A 20511-nucleotide genomic window follows, 5' to 3' on the forward strand; every position below is an offset into this window, starting at 1 on the left:
AAATGTCTGATGAAGGTGTGTGTGTTCTCCCGAAACATTGCATGAAATATTGTGTTTATATGCATGTAGCAACCATAAACTACAAAGAAATAATTACATAATTAATGTACCTTTCTACGAAATTTTCATTCTTATTAATGAAGATGAAAAAGCTCCTAACTCTGTGTACATTGAATGAAAAATAATTGTATGAATGTTCACTGTATAAAACACACCATATTACTAAATTCGTTGACCCTGTACAGCCAACGGCAAAAGTAATGGTGGGTGAATTGTTCATCACCATATTCCTTCTCTGGATTCCACAATGTGAGAATCATGAATTGAAATAAAGACCTCAATAAGCAGGTGCCAATATCTGCTTCAACATCACCATAATTCCATTCCTTAAAACAACATAAGATGCAAAATAAAATGAAAGACAATGGACAATTTGCATACCGTTACCTTAGATGCCAATTTCACCCACATTTCAAGTAAAAATGACATATTAAAATATCCTTTAAATATTCCTTCATGGGTTTTCTTGAATGTACGTATTGCTTGCATTCTAGAGTTATTTATCTTGTAGTCTACGGTTATTACAAGCATACAAACAGTTTTTCGTTGTGATGTTTCAGGAGAACACACGCTCCCTTCATCAGACATTTATTTTTAGTTTGACTAAAGACACAGTTATAACAATGATTAAGATTTTTTTTAAATAAAAAGAGAATTCATTATACAATGGACGTTGTCAATGTTACATTGTTGTAATATAGCAACATAACTGTGAAAAAACAAGAAGTCTGTTTTATTTTTATTTCAGATAAAAATTTTGATCACATTATTTTTATTAAAAAAAATTATGAATCCCAAATATCATCAGGCAATTCAAAATCATCATCATACTTCAGATAAAATGCCAATATGTAATAATATTTTGATTTGAATAATATAGGAACTTTCTCATGCAAAGTTAATCTTTAGAGCTACTAAAATTCTGTGGTACATTAATTTATGATCATATATTCATACATAATTCATCTACTGTACTTTCGGTAACACGGTTGATTATAAAATTTTATTCCAAGTTAGAAAAAATGTTGAGTATGCTGTGAACTGGTAATGATTTCACTCTGTATGTCCTGACTTTGTCTCATTGGGCATTGTGCTCCCATTTTTATTGTTCCTTCAGCTATTCATAATCAATCATGATCATCATAATTGACCTAGGGGGTAGAAAAGCTGTGTACAATTCCATTTAGAATTGGTGTGATATGTTGTTTTTCTTTTTTTCCTTTCAATGTGTAATGGATTTGAAACTATTATGAAAGTGTTTATATACTTCTTAGTTAACTTCATCATGCCAATTATTAAGCCAAACTATGGACGAGGGAAACTACGTGGTCATTGTTCATTTGTTTCCAATATGGCGTCCAAAAGGTAATAAGTGTTCTTTGCTAACGCTGGCGTTTCCTGGCGAACAGCGGCCTATTCAAGATGCGAGGCTCAACAGGGAGGGTTTCGTGCAAAGCACAAGAGGTATAAACTGAATATTAACCACAGGCAATGGAGAGATTTTGTCATGTACGGGAAACGACCTCCTCACAATAATGCATTCCTTTATGTTATCAGTCCAAGGCTTATGGAAAAGTTATTCATAAATACCTGGCTTCCGCTATTATTGTAATATAGCTGCTGTAATATTTTGGTGAACAATTGCATAAAAAAAATAGATAGGAGCAAGGAATTAATGAAAACCGGCACTGAAGTCAGAACATATGTTTTAAATGCTACCATTTACGTTGTGCTTCTAAGTTGAATCACGCACAAATTGACAATGAACCAGAAAGAAAAACTACACATTGAAGAGTGAACTTCCTGGTATTTAGTCCTTGATAGGGGATCTAACTTTCTTCCTTCCTTCCTTCGATAGTAATGTATGCATTTATGTCATTATCGTACCACCTTGATTAAATTCCGGCGAATTTCGATCCAGTATCTAAGTAATAAAGAATACACTAACATAATAAAAAAGTATTGTTTATAAATATTACATCTACGACATACAAATAAACAAGTACTGACGTTGTGGGAAAAAAACTTTTCATAAAAATGTAAACTACACACCAGCATATGCTTTGTTACTTCCTTGTCAATTGACAGTTCTGCTGCCGATATATTAACTTCTTGTCTGCTGGGGAATTTTGCAATATATGTTTGCAGTTTTATATGAAATACACCCATAAACCAAACAGTATTTCCTTGAATTTGGTTTTGTTCAACTTAAAGTCCTTGTTTCTTCATGTTTGTGTACATCAAAATTGATAAGCAGATAGATCGGCCCATTCTATGAAGATGACAACTCAGAAACCCATCCATTTCGTCATAATTTCCACTCTTTAGCATTGATAAGATCTTCAGATCTAATTAACTCCCAGACTATAAAATAGAGCAACGTCTCGTGAAACTGGTTTTCTTTACGACATGGTCACTGTTTGTCCGTAAACTTCCATGCATGTTTAGAAACAGTTATCACTGTTTGGAAGCTTGCAATTTCTATCACTTGGCAGTGCCACCGTAGATTTCTTTTGTCAATACTTGTATTCATTTTTACAATATTCAAAGTGTTCAGGGCAGTCACTCTTGAACAATTTCATTTGATGTTTTCAAATATAATTTATGAAAATAGTGGCAGTGTTAATATGTGCATGGAGCAGGGTGATATGAAACAAAACTTAAATTACTGATAATGAAATTTGTTTTGAAAGATATTCATTAGGTCCTACCATGATGACTGAACACATTGTGTTATCAATTCATCATCTCGCCAGCAAAGGTCCTGGGTCCTAGTCATTGTGAGTGTCGCTTCATTATTTTGATCTAATCATCATTCATCTTCTTCATTGCAATTAGCCAAACGTAGCAGAAAAGTGACCTAAACTGAGACAAATACAAAAATGATATTTATTACAGACATAGGATGCCCATGCCTGTACACTTTGAAACAACATTTGGTGATTTCTATATGATACTATGCTAAACTTTATGACGTCTCGTATATCTATTTCTTTTTAATTGAGTGTGGTAACCATTAAGCATGGTAACTTTCCCCCAAAATCTCCTGTATAGAAACCAAAAAGACAAACATGGTTGGCATTTCATCATTCTTTTATGCATGAAAGATTTATTGGTGATCAGGGAAAGATGTGAGCAGTTTGTTTCTCACGTTCTTTTCAGTGACTTATAAATTAATTTTCACTCTTGATATTCTTCGACAGGCTTAACAGACAACAAAACACAGGCAGCAATAATTCGCAGAGTGGAACTGCTACCCGAGGAAGAACAGACTGTAATAATGACCAAATTCCGAGGTGCAGAAACCAATAATGTGCGAGAACAGAATGAGTTCCTCATGATGCTACTTCGGGCACATTGTGAAAGCAAGCAAGCAAGACATGTCCATGACACTGCGGAAAACAGGTGATTTAAATAGCTTTGCTGAAAGATTAGGGTGATTCCTGAATTGTGAGTGTTATGTCTAACCTTGGTCTCTGTTATACTGTGTCATTTCTCTATAAGCTTGAGTCCTGGTCAAGCCTGCATTTTTCTTTTTGCTAAATTTTTTTCTACGTAATGCATCTCCTGTGTGTGTGCCTAAAGTTAAGATATTGTTACATCTACAATAATTATTATGTGTCTTTCAATATTTAGTAAAAGGTAAAGATAAAGTACTCCCCTGTGCTTAGCACCACGCCATGAAGGCGTATAGGGGGTGTGGGGGTAATGCCCCACACTTTCTTGATCCAGTCGTGAGTGGGGGTGATGTGATCAGCATCATGCCCCTGACTGCCTTTACCCCCCAGAGTTTCCCCCAGGTACAGTGGGATCCATGAGTATTACCATGCAAATTGTCCATCACCATGTTCGTGCACTTTATTTGACCTAATGAGAGCTTCAAGAATTAAAAGAAAACTCAAAACAAGCTGTTGACAACTTCTGCACCAGCATACATAAAAATAAATCCCTTAAAAACACATAGAATGTAAGAGAAAAATTAATGAAAGTAATCATGGACAATTTGCCGAGCAATACTAGTGGATCCCAATGTACCCATGTCATTCGATGCTGGGTGGGCACCGGGGCTGCTTCCAACATTAGATAAGTTCCCAGACTTAAACCAGCCAGGGATCAAACCTGGGACCTTTAGCATGGTAGTCAGATGCGATACCAACTGAGCCACCGTGGCCACACTTCAATATTTAGTACAATATCAATATTTCAGAAACTACAAGAAATAAGAAAAAACATGTTTCTTGAATACATGAACAATATCCAAATTATGAAACCTATTTTGCTTTTCCTTACCTTTAAACTTATATATAATTTGCTTGAGTTAATTGTGAGGAGATAATTCTGACCCTTGGGGCAAGAAAATGGCAATCCACAGGAAGGTACTTTTGAGAAAAAGGCAATTGAATATTTTGGAAATTTATTAATTTCACAGATATGTTTTCAATGTCTTGAAACTACTATTTGGATATAAACGAGACTTTCAATGATCACATAACACATAATCTGTGTATTGCGGCAACAAAATATTTCCACAATAAAATAATTTTGGAGGCAAGTTGTGGGAAAAAATTGATGTGTCTTACCATTGTATTGCACCCAACTGTTGTTTACCATTGTTTCTTGCAAATATTAATAGAATAATTATGCATTATAAGGTGAAATTTAGTACACACAAATTAAAGATGTAGTTTTCTTTTCAAAAAGTGCTGAATATAACACAAATGCTTTATGTTACAATTTAAGGAATTAGTGTAAATCAGTCTCACGCAGGAGCAAAGATATGAATTTTGGAGGTCACAATTACCAAGTTTCCAGACCTCCATAAACAGCTTTTCTCTTTGATTAGCAGGCAGTTCTTTGAAACAATGCTTAGGGCACATACAATCTTTACCAGAAGCAGCTGCTTTCAACTTTTTCTTTGCAGTTGATATGTATTCATGCCCACTCTTTTGCAAGTTCTTCTGTTGGTACCACGCCCATTTCCATTTCCTTCTTCTAGGTGATTTCACTTGAAAAGTAAACTTGAGATCTGATCTAGCAGTAACTTTAACATCTGAACTCATGGGAACAGTCTCTAATGGCAACACCAAAACATTTTTCAGAGAATTTAGGAGCAAGATAATGGTATTCAACACAACGCTTTTTTTTCCCGGTGAAACATAATTTTAGGCAACACAATGAATGAAAATGAAAGAAACAAATACTTATGCTTTCATAACTATCTGAGGAACTTCCACTGCTTGATGACTTGTACGATGAATCACTACTTCAAAATCACTTATATCTCCGACAAGTTCACTTTCCAATTGCTCCGATGGACGTGCACACTTCCCCAGCATGGCAGCCATCTTGCCTTGTGGGTTACCATTATATTGCTACGAATGTGTGTTGATGGTATAATTTTGCTCACACAAGAAAACATACATGGAAGTATCACATGCGAACTCTGACAAAATAGGAGGGAAGATGAGCTTATGTAGACTCGTGAAACAACCGTAACTCAATTTTGGTCAAACTTTGGGTTACCATTATCTTGCACCAAGGGGTAGAATTTTAAATATTTTATCTTGCAATGAAAAGATACCCATCTCGTACTCGTATGAAATCGAAAATAAAGGATTCCCTGATAACAATATTATGCCAATTTCGCGTCAATACGGCACTATAAAAAAAGTAGCTGGGGATATAAGAGGGGGTGGGGTGACCCAGCCAATATAACAATATCACGTCAAGTGCAAAATGTATAATCATGGCAAAAGTTGGTCTATGTGGAGCGGAACCAGTGATGGTATCATAGTGAGGCACGGGTGCAGGTGCCCCAATTCACAGCCAAACGAGTGCACGAAAGAGCCAGATCTGGCTCTAAGAGAGCTAAGTTGGCAACACTGACTCCTATGTGTTAGTTCTGATATTATTTTGCACATGAATAATGTATTGGTCATAGCTGTACAGATCATAATATAAGATCCCACAACTTAAATATATCAGCTGTGTTGAGTGGTATGGCTTTATCACTCACTGTATTTCTACCTGCAAGCTTTCTGTGCAACTGCCATTGGAACAGCCAATAGGATTTCTCACAAGCCACATGTATTTGTTTATATTGATGTCATTCTTGTAGTCGACAGATATTAGGTGTAAATCTCAGTGGGGTGCAATTGTCACTTATTCTTATGGCACTGATGGCTTGAGGCAGAGACCTTATTTGACAGTTTAGACATCCCAGAGGGATGATTGCTTAATTTTAGAGCTCAAGGGTGAATCGCCTTTTGAGGTGTTGGAAGGAGCTGATCATTATTTACTCTTACAGTGTTCCAACTGACATAGAAATTCTGGAAAATTCAAAAGTCACTGGCTTAGGTGTGAAAAGGTCGGAGATGTCAGGGAATTGTGTAAAAACTGCTAAAATCCGGGAAGTAAATGATTTTTCTTCTTGCCAGGATTGCAAACTGGAAACACATTTCACCTTTACTTCCCATCGTACAAAAAATTTATTTTATTATTTATTTTCATCAAAGTTGAATAATCTTTTTTTATTTGATTATATTCATAGCTGAAATGGTAACACTTATTAATTAGTGTAGTAAATCCAGTGTGACACGCACCTTCTGCCTTTAGGGCTTTAGATTAGTCCACATACAACCCTTTGTTGGTCTTCTCAAGGGCATCAGAGGGTTAGTAGGACGAAGCCCCTGCCTGGTCTGTGGTGTAGGATTTGCTTAGTTTATACCTTTATTGATTTGGAATAAAAGAGTATTAGTATCTGAAGCTTCCGAAGATATACATGAACTTTTTTAAACAGACAATTCGCCCGATATAACTTGTAGGCCGAAACCTATTAGTTATACCGCAGAGTGGTTGGAAAAACAAGAAGAGATAGAATTAGGAATGAAAACTATCAGATAACGCTAAATTCAAAACCAGTGGAACAAAATGTCATCGAGGCACATTTGTGATGGTTTGGCCATGTTAATAGAATAAAGGATGGAAGAATACCAAAGGAAATATGGGAGGCAAGATCAAGAGGAATAGGAAGAAAGAGGCCCCAAGGAAGACCACGTCAAACATGGAACAAGGACATTCAGCAGACCCTGAACAGAATAGGCATTAAATGGGATGAAGCAAGGAAGATAGCAGAGGATCGTAACCAATGGAGAGCTCTCTGCAAAACCTCGACACCTTTGGGTAGAAGAGGATCCGAGTAAGTAAGTTAAAACCCTGGTCTTTTGGTGATGCAGAAGAACACCTTTTCAGAGTTGGGTTTAGAAATATCCACCTTGGAATACAAGTACCACAAAGCTGACCCGAAGAGCACGGCAAGATATTTCCCCAACGATCCCCTGAATCACCAGCCTTTCAGCAACCAGGAGAGTGTCCCACAGGCTTTCAAAGCTATTGCCCTTTTATACAGAAAATTTGTTTACATTTCTCTTAGGCAACCCTATAGTTATTTATACATTCATAGTTACAGAACTTTTTCAGTGTTTTACAATTTTCTTGTATTTTAACAAAATACCTAAATCTTTTAAATTATTTTTCAGTAAGAATTCAGTTTAGAAACCATTTACATATGAGATATTAACAGTAACGTATTTTTAAAGAAAGAAATATAACATCTTTTAAAGAAAACTGAGTTGAACACAGCTTAATCTTACACAGATGCAATGGTTAGCGCTTGAAAAAGTTGCAGTCGACTGGGGTGACACAAGTGCTTGAAGTGGAAATTGCTAGCTGCGGACAATGTTTGGTCGAGCCTTGCAGCTAGCTGTGGGGATGTTTTGCGAAAAGTTTGCTAGTTGGGGGGGGGATACCATCACTCTGCATTTCCCCCCCCCCCTCACTTTGAGCACTGATTAAATCATTATAATATGGCCTCGAAAGTTATTTAAGAGTATCTGAAAAACCTGGGAATTTTGTTTTACAAAATGAATGGGTTTTCCTCCCACCTAATCTTCCCACATCTCAATTACATCTTGTAGTTGGAGTTAATTGCATTCTGAAATATATATCTGATACCACTGAAGGTACGTTCAGGATATAATATATTACTTTCACTCACAGGTCAGAATTTCTCAACCAGTATCTGGGTGGCAGTACGATTTTCATGAAGGCGAAGCGTTCTTTAACAAGCTCATTTGATACTCTACTGAAGAGGAGACCAACGCGAGAAGATCTCTTTTCTCCAACAATGACCAAAGAACTGAGTTTACCAATTAATGCTGGTCTTTGTAAGGTAAGATCATTGCAGTAGTTATCTATATCCAGCCTCTGTGGTTGTTTAGTGTTACTTTAATGCACTGTGAAACAAGGGGTCGTAGGTTTGAATCCTGGGTAAAATCTTGGATATGTATTGTTTGCCCTGTCTGATAATCCTACATCTTCATGGTCATAATAAGCCTAGATCAAAGTTACATAAAGTGTAGTCAAAATAGATGTGCAATTGTTATCTACTGATCTTGTATAAAGCAATGTAGATTTCAGTTTTGATGTAAACTAGAAAAGGGGCATAAAGGGATGACCCTTTCAGAAGACATCGAAATATCAACATCTATTCCATGTAGTACACCCTGGACTACATTTTGTAGACTAACGAGGCTCTGGTGTCCGGACACAGTCAGTATATTTCTCTGTGGGGCTCATATTGTGACCTGTTCATGTGTGTTTGTGATTGTCCTTTCACCAATTACATCATACTACAGTTCATTCTCATCTTCATGATTAGGCAAAAGTGACAGAGGAGCAAAGTAAGAAAAGAATAAATAAATAAATGAAAGCATATATGAAAAGAGGAGAAAACCTGTTCTGCTATATTACGGGCATATTACCAACACCCCCTGTATTCACTCGACACTAACCAATTGCAGGAAATCAAAACAAATTTCATCATCTAATAGATATCTCTCTTGATCACTGCAAGTTTTTGATTCAGAAATCTGCATGTATTTGCACAGCAAGTTTGAACCTGAGATTATCAATACCATCCCCAAAGAAATTAAAGTGTGCAACCGCCTTTCAGGGCTGAACTCCTACCAGAATCTGGGCCCATAAGAGGTCCTTAAAGCTCTGTCGAACAGTAACCTAATTTTCAGTATTCAAAATAGGACAACATAATTCACTCAAAAGTACATTTATTCAGTCAGATAAGTTGCTTAATTACATGGTTTGGGTTCAATATTTACTTAAGATCCTAGTTTACATGAATATACATTCAGTGGGAGAGCGCACACGAGAGAGAGAAGTTCCTTTCTTGATGAAAGTGGCAATATGAAAATTCAACTAAATTAACTTTCTTTGGAATGATCAACCAATCAATTCACAACCTATCAAACGTTATGCTCACAAAATAAAGATCAAACCAATATTTTAAATACTTAACTGAAAACTGAGGATTGAAGTCAAGGCGGTAGACAAGGGCCGTATTTTTCCTGCACATGTACCTCAACTCATCCACCGATCGGCACCCTACAGTGACGTCACTAGTAACATCTCTCACTGTTGCTGAATTTATTTTATAAGCACCCTCACCTCAACAAAACAAATATTTTACATCAGTGATTGAATGGTTACGAGTGTAATAATAATAACAATAATAAGAGAAACACTAATTGTTTTACAGATATAGGAATGAAGACAGTAGTGTTTAGTAGACCACACATAAGATTATCTTATCTAGTAACTTATATATCACTTATTTATTTGATACATAGACCCATCCAGATATTGTTAAACAATTAAAGAACAAAATTTACATCAGTAAGTCTATGGAACACTAAGGATCAGGTAGTTGTTAGTGTAAACTCCAAAATTATTATATTATTATAGGTCATATACAATTTTGTTTTTAACCTAAATAATAATTCTGCAATACTTGTGAAAAAAATATATCGCCTATTGATTTCAGTAACTTGCTGACACAATTGCCAGATTTTTTTTCTCACTAATCTCTTGATTACAATCTATATATTGTGTATTCTACAGTTTGTAATCAATTGATAAAAAGGTAAAGGTAAAAAAGGTAAAGTGTTCCCCTGTGCTTAGCACCACGCCATGAAGGCGTATAGGGGGTGTGGGGGTAACACCCCACACTTTCTTGATCCGGTCGTGAGTGGGGGTGATGTGATCAGCATCACGCCCCTGACCACCTTTACCCCCCAGGGTTTCCCCCAGGTACCCATGTTATTTGACGCTGGGTAGGCGCCGGGGCCGCTTCCACCGTTAGAAAAGTTCCAGGATCAATTGATTGGGTCCAAAATGAATAGCCTTTTGTGAATTATGGCAGTGATTTGCTGAAACCAATAACAAGTAAAAACCTTTTTTTTTAAAAAAAAATAACATGTATTATTTATATAAAAAGGTGAATTTTAATCATGCTTAGGCTATAAATATAAAAAACTTTGCTGTGTATACAGGGTGACTGGTAATTAGATGTATTCCCTGAAAGGGGTTAAAGTAGAGACAATTTGCAATAAATTTGACCATATGATACCCCGTCCGAAAATTAGTAGTTTTCGAGATAATCGAATTTCTATTGTTTTTTAAAAAATGACAATTTTCCACATAAAAAAAGATGAATTGAGAAAAAACTGCTCATTGTATGGAACTTATTTCAGCATTTTCTGATAGCTAACAAATAAGTGGTTCGTTGAAAAAAAAAAGTTTTTCCCAAATAAGAATCACATGTAACGGGTGGGTCTAAACGTACAAGTGGTGATAAAAAAATGCACTCTTAGTTTACTTGGCAACGTATTAATAACAAAAATGGTATGACACGAAGCGTACAAATTACTTAAATTACTTCCTTGTGTCATGTGCTATCCAACAAGGTACAAATGTTTCTAACATTCACATTTGTGTACAAGAAATAATACTTCATTCATCTTCATGTGAATGGAATCAATGAACAATACAATTAAAGAATATTACACGTCTTGCTCAAAGTGGACACCTCCATTCGAATGCAGGCACACAGGTTTTTACGGACATTTGTTCTCTTAACTCGTGATGTGATGGTGACCTTGATGTGCTGACCAGCTGTTAAGATCCTCTCCCTGAGCTCTTCTTGCGAGTTTACCAGTGTCTTGTCATGTGGCTCCAAATGTAGAAGTCGTAAAGCGTCAAATCGATCAGGGGATCGAGCTGGGCAGTCATCATGCTGATAAATCATGTCACGTCTTGTAGCTAGAGACACATCCTCCAACAACATTGCCATCCTGTTCCTCAAAAAATGTTCATAAATGATGCCATTTTAGATTTGGGACAGGAAAAATAGCTCGATCAAATGATTGTTGATGACGCCCATCCATACTTCTGCCTGGGAGTGTGACACTGGCTGGATGAAAATTACCCAAAGAAATGGATTGACTGAGGCTGCCCGATTCCCTGGCCGGCTTGATCCTCCGATTTGACGCTTTGTGACTTCTACATTTGGAGCCACATGACAAGACACCGGTAAACTCGCAAGAAGAGCTCAGGGAGAGAGAAGTAATTTAAGTAATTTGTACGCTTCGTGTCATACCATTTTTGTTATTAATATGTTGCCAAGTAAACTAAGAGTGCATTTTTTTTTGTCATCACTTGTACGTTTAGACCCAACCGTTACTTACATGTGATTGTTATTTGGGGAAAACTTTTTTTCAATGAACCACTTATTTGTTAGCTATCAGAAAATGCTGAAATAAGTTCCATACAATGAGTAGTTTTTTCTCAATTCATCTTTTTTTATGTGAAAAATTGTCATTTTTTAAAAAAAACAATAGAAATTCGATTATCTCGAAAACTACTAATTTTCGGACGGGGTAGCATATGGTCAAATTTATTGCAAATTGTCTCTACTTTAACCCCTTTCAGGGAATACATCTAATTACCAGTCACCCTGTATAATGTAGTGATAATTCACTGTAATAAGTTTATGGTGCATTTTTCCATGCAGTTATTGTATGAAATCGATTTCATCACCTGTCGGGTAGCTTCATCAGGCATGTACTGACAGACAGATGGTGAAATCGATGGCGAACACGCGAACAATAACTGCGCGGAAAAATGAATCTTAAACTTATTAGAGTGAATTACCTCTGTCCCCAGATCCGCTAAATGGATATCTTTAGATACAATGTAGTGATAATATTTTAGTTGTGATTTAATTGTTTCCATGATATTGCTTCCAATTGTACTTTGTTCTAAATCACTGTTAATAATCAGTTGTAATTTGATTTCCACAGGACAGGGACAGCTTGTCAGTAGGGAACACAAACTGCAAAGTCTCCCCATCAATAACCCCAACTAGAGAAGTATGCCCAGATTCTTCGATCAACCCTAGTTCTTCCGAACATCCACCATCGAGCCCCAGACCAAGATCTTCCACAGTGGGGACTTCAGGTGGTGAAACTATGAAGAAAGAGTTTCTGGCCAGACAGAATTCCATGAAACTTCAGCAGCAGAAAACCAGTCCCATGATGAACATGTACGTAAGGATTGTGAAATTCAGCATTTTAAGATATTAACCTTGAATTTGTATGTTATAATTTCTGTTGAGTAATCATTTTTGAATATGAAATAATCGTCATAACCACTGTCCCATTATTACAGTGTTATTGTATCGTATTTTATTCTATTTCTTCTTAACTCAGCACATTAGTTATCAAATTTGCGCTTAAATAAGTAAATTGTGTGCAGACAATATTTAGTTTCTAGGAAAGAAAATTTTTGATGTAATGAATAAATATACAGGGTTTGCATGTGTAATTTAAATGTATGTACTGGGTGATCCGTTTGGGTATGGATAAAATAAAATGGATGTGAAATTTTTTTGGTCAAATGTAATTGCCTGAAATATTGTATACAAATGACTGAAAGGTGGGAGTTTGGTACAGTTTTCAGTTTTCTACATGGCCTCCATTGCAAACTCTGCACAACTCATAATGTTGATTCAATTCATTCCACGTCTGGTGTAACATCTCTGGGGTGATTCTGTCGAAAGCCTGTGTAATTTTGAGTTTCAAATCATCAATATCTTTGGGTTTCTGTAAATAGACAGTGTCTTTAACGAAACCCCAGACGAAGAAGTCTGGAGGGGTTAAATCTGGGGAGTTGGGAGGCCAAGCAAGTGGTCCCCCATGGCCACACCAACGACGATTGAAATGTTGGTCAAGAAAATCGTGAATCACTTGTGCCCAGTGAGGAGTGCACCATTTAATTGAAACACAATGTTCAAATTGTTGTCTTGTTGGAGTTCGGGCAGTAGAAACAACTGCAACATGTCTAAGTAAGTAATATGACGTATTGTGTTCTCAGAAAAGTAAAATGGTCCATACACTTCATTGCGACTCACTGCTCACCACACGTTAACTTTTGGACTTGCCCTTTCCAGCTTGTAGGAGACATGGGGATTTTCCTTGGCCCAAATAATGCAGTTGTGTTTATTTACTCTGCCGCTGACGTGAAAAGTTGCTTCATCTGTGAAGAGCCAGTCGTTCAAGTAGCCATCTTTTGGCCGATAAAGGTTGCAAAATTGAAGCGGGCATCATGATCCCTATTGCGTAAGGCATGTAGGCGTTGGATGCGATATGGATAAAGATGTAGGTACTTACGAACAATACGGTGGCAAGATGTATACGGTACATTCATCTCTGCAGACAGTCGTCTTAAGCTTTTCCTCGGACTCCTTGTCATGGCTTCACTAACAGCTCTTTCTCTATCGAGATTACGACTGTGACCACCTGCATGATTTTTAAGCACTGAACCGGTTTCTTCAAATGTTCGATACCACAACAATATGGAATAGTATATTGGTACTTTACGCGCACCATACCATACTGACGACGAAATTCCCTTTGGACTTGTTTAACACTCACACTTAGCATACCAAAGGACACATTTCGCCCATTACTGGTTCGTAAACGCCATTTTAACAATAACAAATCAGGTCAACTTCATTGTTGCCAACACACTACAGCAAAACTCCTTATGTTTCACGCACGAAAACACCAACAACCAATTTTCTTACTTTCACATTTACGTTTCTATTAATGTTTTATTTTATCCATACCCAAATGGGTAATCCTGTATTATTTTGAATTAAATTGTAGTATCATATTGTTAACATTCTTTGGTATTTACTGATTCCAGTTTACTGATAAAATTCACCTGTAAGTTAATATTTTTTAATTATTCTTCAAAATCCACCAGAAATATTTGTTGATGCTTGTTTACCCTTATTGTAAACTAACAATATTGTATTATTATCCTCTCAATATCACATCTGTTCTCTCTTGTGAAAAAGTTGTTTCATTTTTCTTGGAGGACAAGATGATTGCAGACAAATGTATTTTAAGGTAGTGGCCCCCAAACATTTTTGTTTAGTGGAACCCTTTGGTCAAACAATGGAAAATCCTGACTAGCTCACTACAATATGTTCATCTAAACTATATCAAAATATAAAACAGTGTTTAACAGTAGGCTGGCCAAATAATGAATTGTACTTGTTGAATAAAATATTGCAAGGACTCTAATTTACTGCATTGTTAGTTATGATTGTTGTAGCCACTAGTTTATAGTCATCTACATCTGTTCTTGACCCAAATATATTCCTGTTGTAATAACATGTTTTATTTCATATGTTGGAAACTGGGTGTCTTTTTCATTTATTGAATCTAAACTAAACTAAACTAAAATTCATGGTGCCAGCCATTTGGAGCCAAGGGCTTGTCAAGTATCTTTTCAGTGGATGATGATGCATGGCCAGTGTATGAAGCCCATTCCCAAAGACTTGTTTTTCATTACTCCAAAATGCAAAAATATTCCTGCTTTTGACTAATTGGATGTAAATTTATTATTGAATAAAATTTCCGCTAATTGTATCAATATGAGATACTATACGTTCCTTTATAATGCAATTACAGATTTTTGAAAGTCGGCAATCAGCCAAAGTCACCAGATCATGAGCAAACACCAACGAGTGCCAAGAAATCAGGATCATGGAGGCAAGCGATTTTCAACCGGGTTGTAACTCCAGCCAAATCATCAGGTAAAGCAATATATACACACTAGCATACTACGTTATGTCCAGGAGATATCCTGAATAGGTGTTATTTTCATGGATGTCTAAATAGGAGGAACATTGAATACATGAAAAAGTGGAGGAAGAATAACGTGACCATGTTAAAGAAAGAAATGAAAAGCTGTCATTTACCTCCATTATGAAATCCCAAGCATATCACTGATGCAGTGTTCCTGTGACTGAAAAAAAGTCTGAGAAATCAAGAGTGAAAAGGCCATGGAAATGTGGTATTACAGGGTTCCTCCTCACCAGGAATTCCGAGAATTATGTGTGAATTATTGGCTCGGGGAATTCTGCATGATTTTTCTCCGTAAATGTGAAAAATTGCAACTCTTATTAATCAAAATCCCATTTTATTTTTATCGAGGAAGAAAAAGAAAGCTGCATGGAAAATAAAACTGAATTCTCTCAATCTGTTTACTTTGTTGGTGTCCTTTGCAGAACAATCTATCTGAGAGACTGAAAATTATTGCAAGATAAGATATTGTGAAGTTGATTAGTTAAATTTCAGTTTGAAATTCTTATACAATTAACAATTTTAATAGATTATCATATCCCGTAACATTTGCGACTTGTGTTTGTAGATGTATTTCAAGTCTGTGTATATAAAATGGCAAATGCAAACTCTGCACCTTAAATTAAATATTTTAAATATATATATACCGTTTAATTGAATTTAGTTGGAATTTTTTGATACATTGGAATTGCACAGTCCCTTTATATTGTTAATATACATGTGTGTATCTGTGTGGGAGGTGAGAGGCGGTAATATGTAAGATTGAAGTGGAGAAATCATCTCCTCGTACTCTTAAATTTTTGGCAAGTTCACCTTGAAAAACAGGAATTATACTTGAATTTTATCATGGACCTAGAGTGGCCACTCTGTATTAATATTATTGTTATTATTGGGAGTCCAGTCTGAAAACTCTTGCCCTCTTTTGTGTGCAAATGAGGAAAGCTACACATAAACAATTGATGGTTAACCTACATCCAGGTCATTGACTCCAAACTATCAGTAGCTTATCCATACTGTAATTATCCTGCTGTTTCAGGTTGCTTTATCACAGTTTATGTGTGGCATTCATTATCTAGGTTAACTGTGCTCACTTTCTACCAGGTAGCTTTGAGTACTTGTTGTGAAACGTTGGGGCAGGAGTTCAGTGCCCATGGCATTCAGTCACTATATATGCCTGTACCAATTTAATGGGGAGCAGAATTTTCGGCTGTTCTTCCCATTCGTTAGTTCTGATGATGACCCCACTTGCTTGGGTAAAGTAATATTTTTTTAGCAGTCACATGTTTGTATTTGGTGGTTATTTCACAGAGGTTTTCTGCCACTTTTGGCTAGTTGCAATGAAGATGAGTGGTGATTTAGATGAAATTGATGAAAGGGCACTTGCAAAGAACAACTCAAACCTACTATCCGGGACAAAAATATTGAGCCCTCTGTTTACGTGATTGTAAAATTGTATTACGTGGGTGGAAAATAGTCAAATATACCTCATTGGAAAGCTTCAAATGTCTATTTTTTAATAAGCGTCATCTGAAAATTATTCTTCATTGCTAATTCTTATTATAATGAAAAATTTACTAAAAAGTGTAGTTTTTTCTTCCATTTTGCAAGAACGGGGAACTTAACATCATACAGTTCATAATAAACTATTGATATGAAATTGAGATTTTTTGTACTTAAAGATTGATTATTTTGGCACCTCTGTGGAAAAAGTCAAATGAAGATCTTCACTAGATTCTTCAAAAATCGAAATTTTAGACAAACGTGCAACCTTGAAATGCATAATTGCAAATTCAATGAAATTGTAAAAAAGAACGTTCATATAATACATTTGATCCAAATCCAGAAGTTTCATGTGTGTATCTCAAGTGTGACCACAGATATAAATTATTATTGACTACTCCTAATATGGAAAACGTGCGGATGACGTATGGCGAGATGCGGCCAATCTCAGACTCCATGGGCTGCAGGTGACTTGCACATCGTTGCCACCTTGCTACACTGCCTGTGGAAATATTGGAAGTGAGTTTCGTTGGTCCGATCCAAAGCATTGTAGCAGTGTTAAGTAATGAATAAACAATTTGTCAGATTATGAATGAAAGACATTTTCTTTGTATACTTTAGTTTTTGTTACATTTTCTAGTTTTTTTCCAAACTTTATACAAATGTCATTTTCTCCGTATCTGTATCATTTCAACAAAGTGCAACGAAGAGCACTATTTAATGAAGGCAATAAAAGATCTTAACAAATATTCGAACCCCTGATTTCTGGCTTCGCAGTCTCCTCTGTATAAAAAAAATAACGTGCCTGTGATGTATAGCAACTTCAGAACAAAGGATAACAGGAAAGAAAAAGTGCATGTAAGGGGTCTTATGTTTGTGTGCGAGTTCAGGCAATAATTCATGGTAGGAACACAAGAGTGATAAAAGAAAATTTGCATTTGTCAATTACAGTATCTGAACAATGCTTCCATGTGCACAACAATTTGCTTTGTAACCAAAACTTTTGGCTTACTTTCCTTGTCAAAGATGCTGGCTGAACACAGAGTTTAAAGGGCTGCCGGCAGCGTGTGGCAACAAAGCGTGCTTCGTCGTAGCAACGAGAAGGAAAACACGCAAGCCGGTTGCCAAGAAAAGCAATTCTGTCTTTCGTTTTCAATTTGCAGAATATGAAAAGATAAGGCATGGAAATTTAATTTTTATTCCATGCTCATCATTTGGATATGCTTTGCATCGCCATTGGGTTGACCGTTACCGAGATTGCAACACTGTTATTAAACATTAATTGTGGCTGTTCCACAAATGATAGCAACATTATATATGGCTGAGATATTTCCACATAAACAAGCTTCATTCACAAGAAATGTCATATTTTTACGACTGGTTTACAAGAAGCTACACACAATTGAATTCGACTTACATAAAAAACTCACGAAAAACTACACTTTTATGAACATTTTTGTTTGAATAGAGAACAGACAGAGCTAAAATCAATTTGTCTTGCTTTTGTCTAAAAGCAGACACATCTGGCTTTCCAATGAGAATATTTGACTTCTTTCCTCTCACAGAGTACAATTTTACAAGCACGTAAACAGAGGGCTCAATATTTTTGTCATGGATAGTAGGAACTTCGGTGGCAAGATCGAAAGTTGACCACTCGGCTACCAAGCTCACTTTAGCAGTCACATAAGAGGAAATTTAAATGTTATATAATTCACAAGCCATTGTTTTATAGTATTTATCTAGCTTGTTCTAGAAACATATTTTGTTGTTATTAAGGTTAAAGGAGTAAGGTTGCTTCACGGAGCATGAGGAGCCAGCAAGAGGGAATTGTAACATGAGGGTCTCCCAGATGGCATAGTGGTAATAGCATTGCCTTAAAGTAAAGGTTTCCCACGTTCAATACCTGGTGGAGGCACATAGTTGATCAGATCCCACTTTAACTGTAGGTGCAGTCTCGATAAGCCTTTCTGTGCATAAAGTGGACTTACAAACAAACTCAAGAAATTGTAACAGTACTTTTTTAAAGTAAACTTGTAACATGTTACTTAATATAACTGTATGAAGCACATGAACGGAAAGATGAAAAGTTGAAGAACAATATGGCAGACCAGAAAATAACCTCCAAAAACAATGTCCTGGTTAGAAATAAAAGGGAGGGATGTTTTCATTGTTGTTAGAACCACATGGGAGTCTAAAGGAGATGTGTTGGTAAAGGTGGTATTTCTTGCCACATGTCAGCATATTGAAAACGAGATAAAATCCCAATACATCCTTGTTTTGTCATCCAAATTTTCAGATTTATGCTTCAGCTGCATAACAACACGTTTTTTTATACTTTTTAATCCATTTAAATAATTTTAACCATGTTTTAACCCTTTCGTCACCTTTCTCCCATCCCTGAAGAAGGATCTGTCAGTCTGAAAATGCGGAAGACATAAACAAGGTATGTGTTGCGATTTTAAAACTTGTTGATTCTAGTAAAAATGTTGATATGTGATGTGAGTTACATTCTGCATAATTTTTTTGATTTTATTTTTAACAGCATTTATCTAGCTTAGAGAGCTGCTTGCAACTGCCACATGTGGAACCATGCATACATAGGAATCCAATGGGGAATTCTTTAGATATTCTAGTGCATTTCAAAATAATTAAAACAAATTTGCACCCCCAAGCCCTTAAAGGGCAAGCATGTCCAAGGTGCAATTATAACAGTAACTACATATATCATATACCAGGTTTTCGTAAATGATTGTCGGGGTTTCCTCATTGTTGTAATCGATCTGGGTGAGTGACACGGTGAACACAAATGCACGATATTGTTAAGAAACTCAACAAGTTTTGTTCCTTATTTGTTTCATAGACCTCTGTTTCCCGATTCTGCCGCCAGGCGGCAGTTTTCTAAAATGGCGGATATTACTAGTGAGAAGGCATTCTGTGTCCTTGAATATCATGCAACGAGGTCCGTTACAGTTGTGCAACGACATTTTCGTGCTCGATGTCGGAAAGATGCACCGTCGGAAAATTCGGTTAGAAGGTGGCATGCACAGTTCAAAGAAAAAGGTTGCATTTGCAAAGGCAAAATCAGTGGTCGACCATCATTGTCGGAACATGATGTGGAGCGAGTTCGTGAAACCTATCTACGCACCCGTAGAAATCGATTCCTGCTGGATCCAAGTAACTCAACATTCCGAAGACAACATTATGGAGTGTTCTACGAAAACAGCTAAACATGAAACCATACCGCCTAAGTCTGCATCAAAAGCCAACACGTAACGACAGTCGTGTACGGGAACTTTCGTCAGCGATATGCAAAATCTCATGGCTGACGATGACAATTTCATCGAGAATTTCGTTTCCACTGACGAGGCGACATTCCACCTAAGTGGAAAAGTAAACACACACAATGTGCGCATATGGGGAACGGGAAATCATCATCAGTTTGTTGAGTTGGTTCAGGACTCGCCTAAAGTGAATTTTTTTTGTGCTGTGTCACGAGAAAAGGTGCACGGCCCATTCTTCTTCTTCATGGAGAAAACGATTACAGGATTGACATTCCTGGATATGTGGAATGAGTGGCTATCCTCAAGTGGAATAAGATTCTAACACCTTCATCATGCAATTGGATGGAGCCTCACCTCACTTCCACTGTGAAGTGCGATCATTGCTCAACAGAAAATTGAGCAACGTTGGATTGGGCACGGGAGTGATGAGGATGAAAACCTTTCATCATGGCCACCTCGTTCCCCTGACCTTTCTCCTTGCCATTTTTCTTTCTCTGGGGATACATAAAAGATACCGTTTCCCATTATCCACTACCATTGAGGAACTGAAAGCACGCATAACTAATTCCATCAACAGTGTTACACGTGATATTCTATCCCGA

The 20511-nt window shown here is 36.6% G+C and overlaps 1 protein-coding gene across 5 annotated transcripts in view; it reads left to right on the plus strand.

Annotated features, from left to right (window-relative positions):
• The window catches only part of plx (PTB_TBC1D1_like and TBC domain-containing protein plx), a 182008-nt gene that overhangs the window by 144563 nt on the left and 16934 nt on the right, over positions 1-20511 (plus strand). For all 5 annotated transcript variants that reach the window (XM_083120929.1, XM_083120930.1, XM_083120932.1 and 2 more), the window contains 4 exons: positions 3264-3465; positions 8119-8290; positions 12276-12517; positions 14955-15079. In XM_083120929.1, the coding sequence (XP_082977055.1) occupies positions 3264-3465; positions 8119-8290; positions 12276-12517; positions 14955-15079 (741 nt within the window). The remainder of the gene's footprint in view (positions 1-3263; positions 3466-8118; positions 8291-12275; positions 12518-14954; positions 15080-20511) is intronic.

This window comes from Lepisma saccharinum, chromosome 4, assembly GCF_977018435.1.
Source record: "Lepisma saccharinum chromosome 4, izLepSacc3.1, whole genome shotgun sequence".
In the NCBI taxonomy this organism is placed as follows: Eukaryota; Metazoa; Arthropoda; class Insecta; order Zygentoma; family Lepismatidae; genus Lepisma; species Lepisma saccharinum.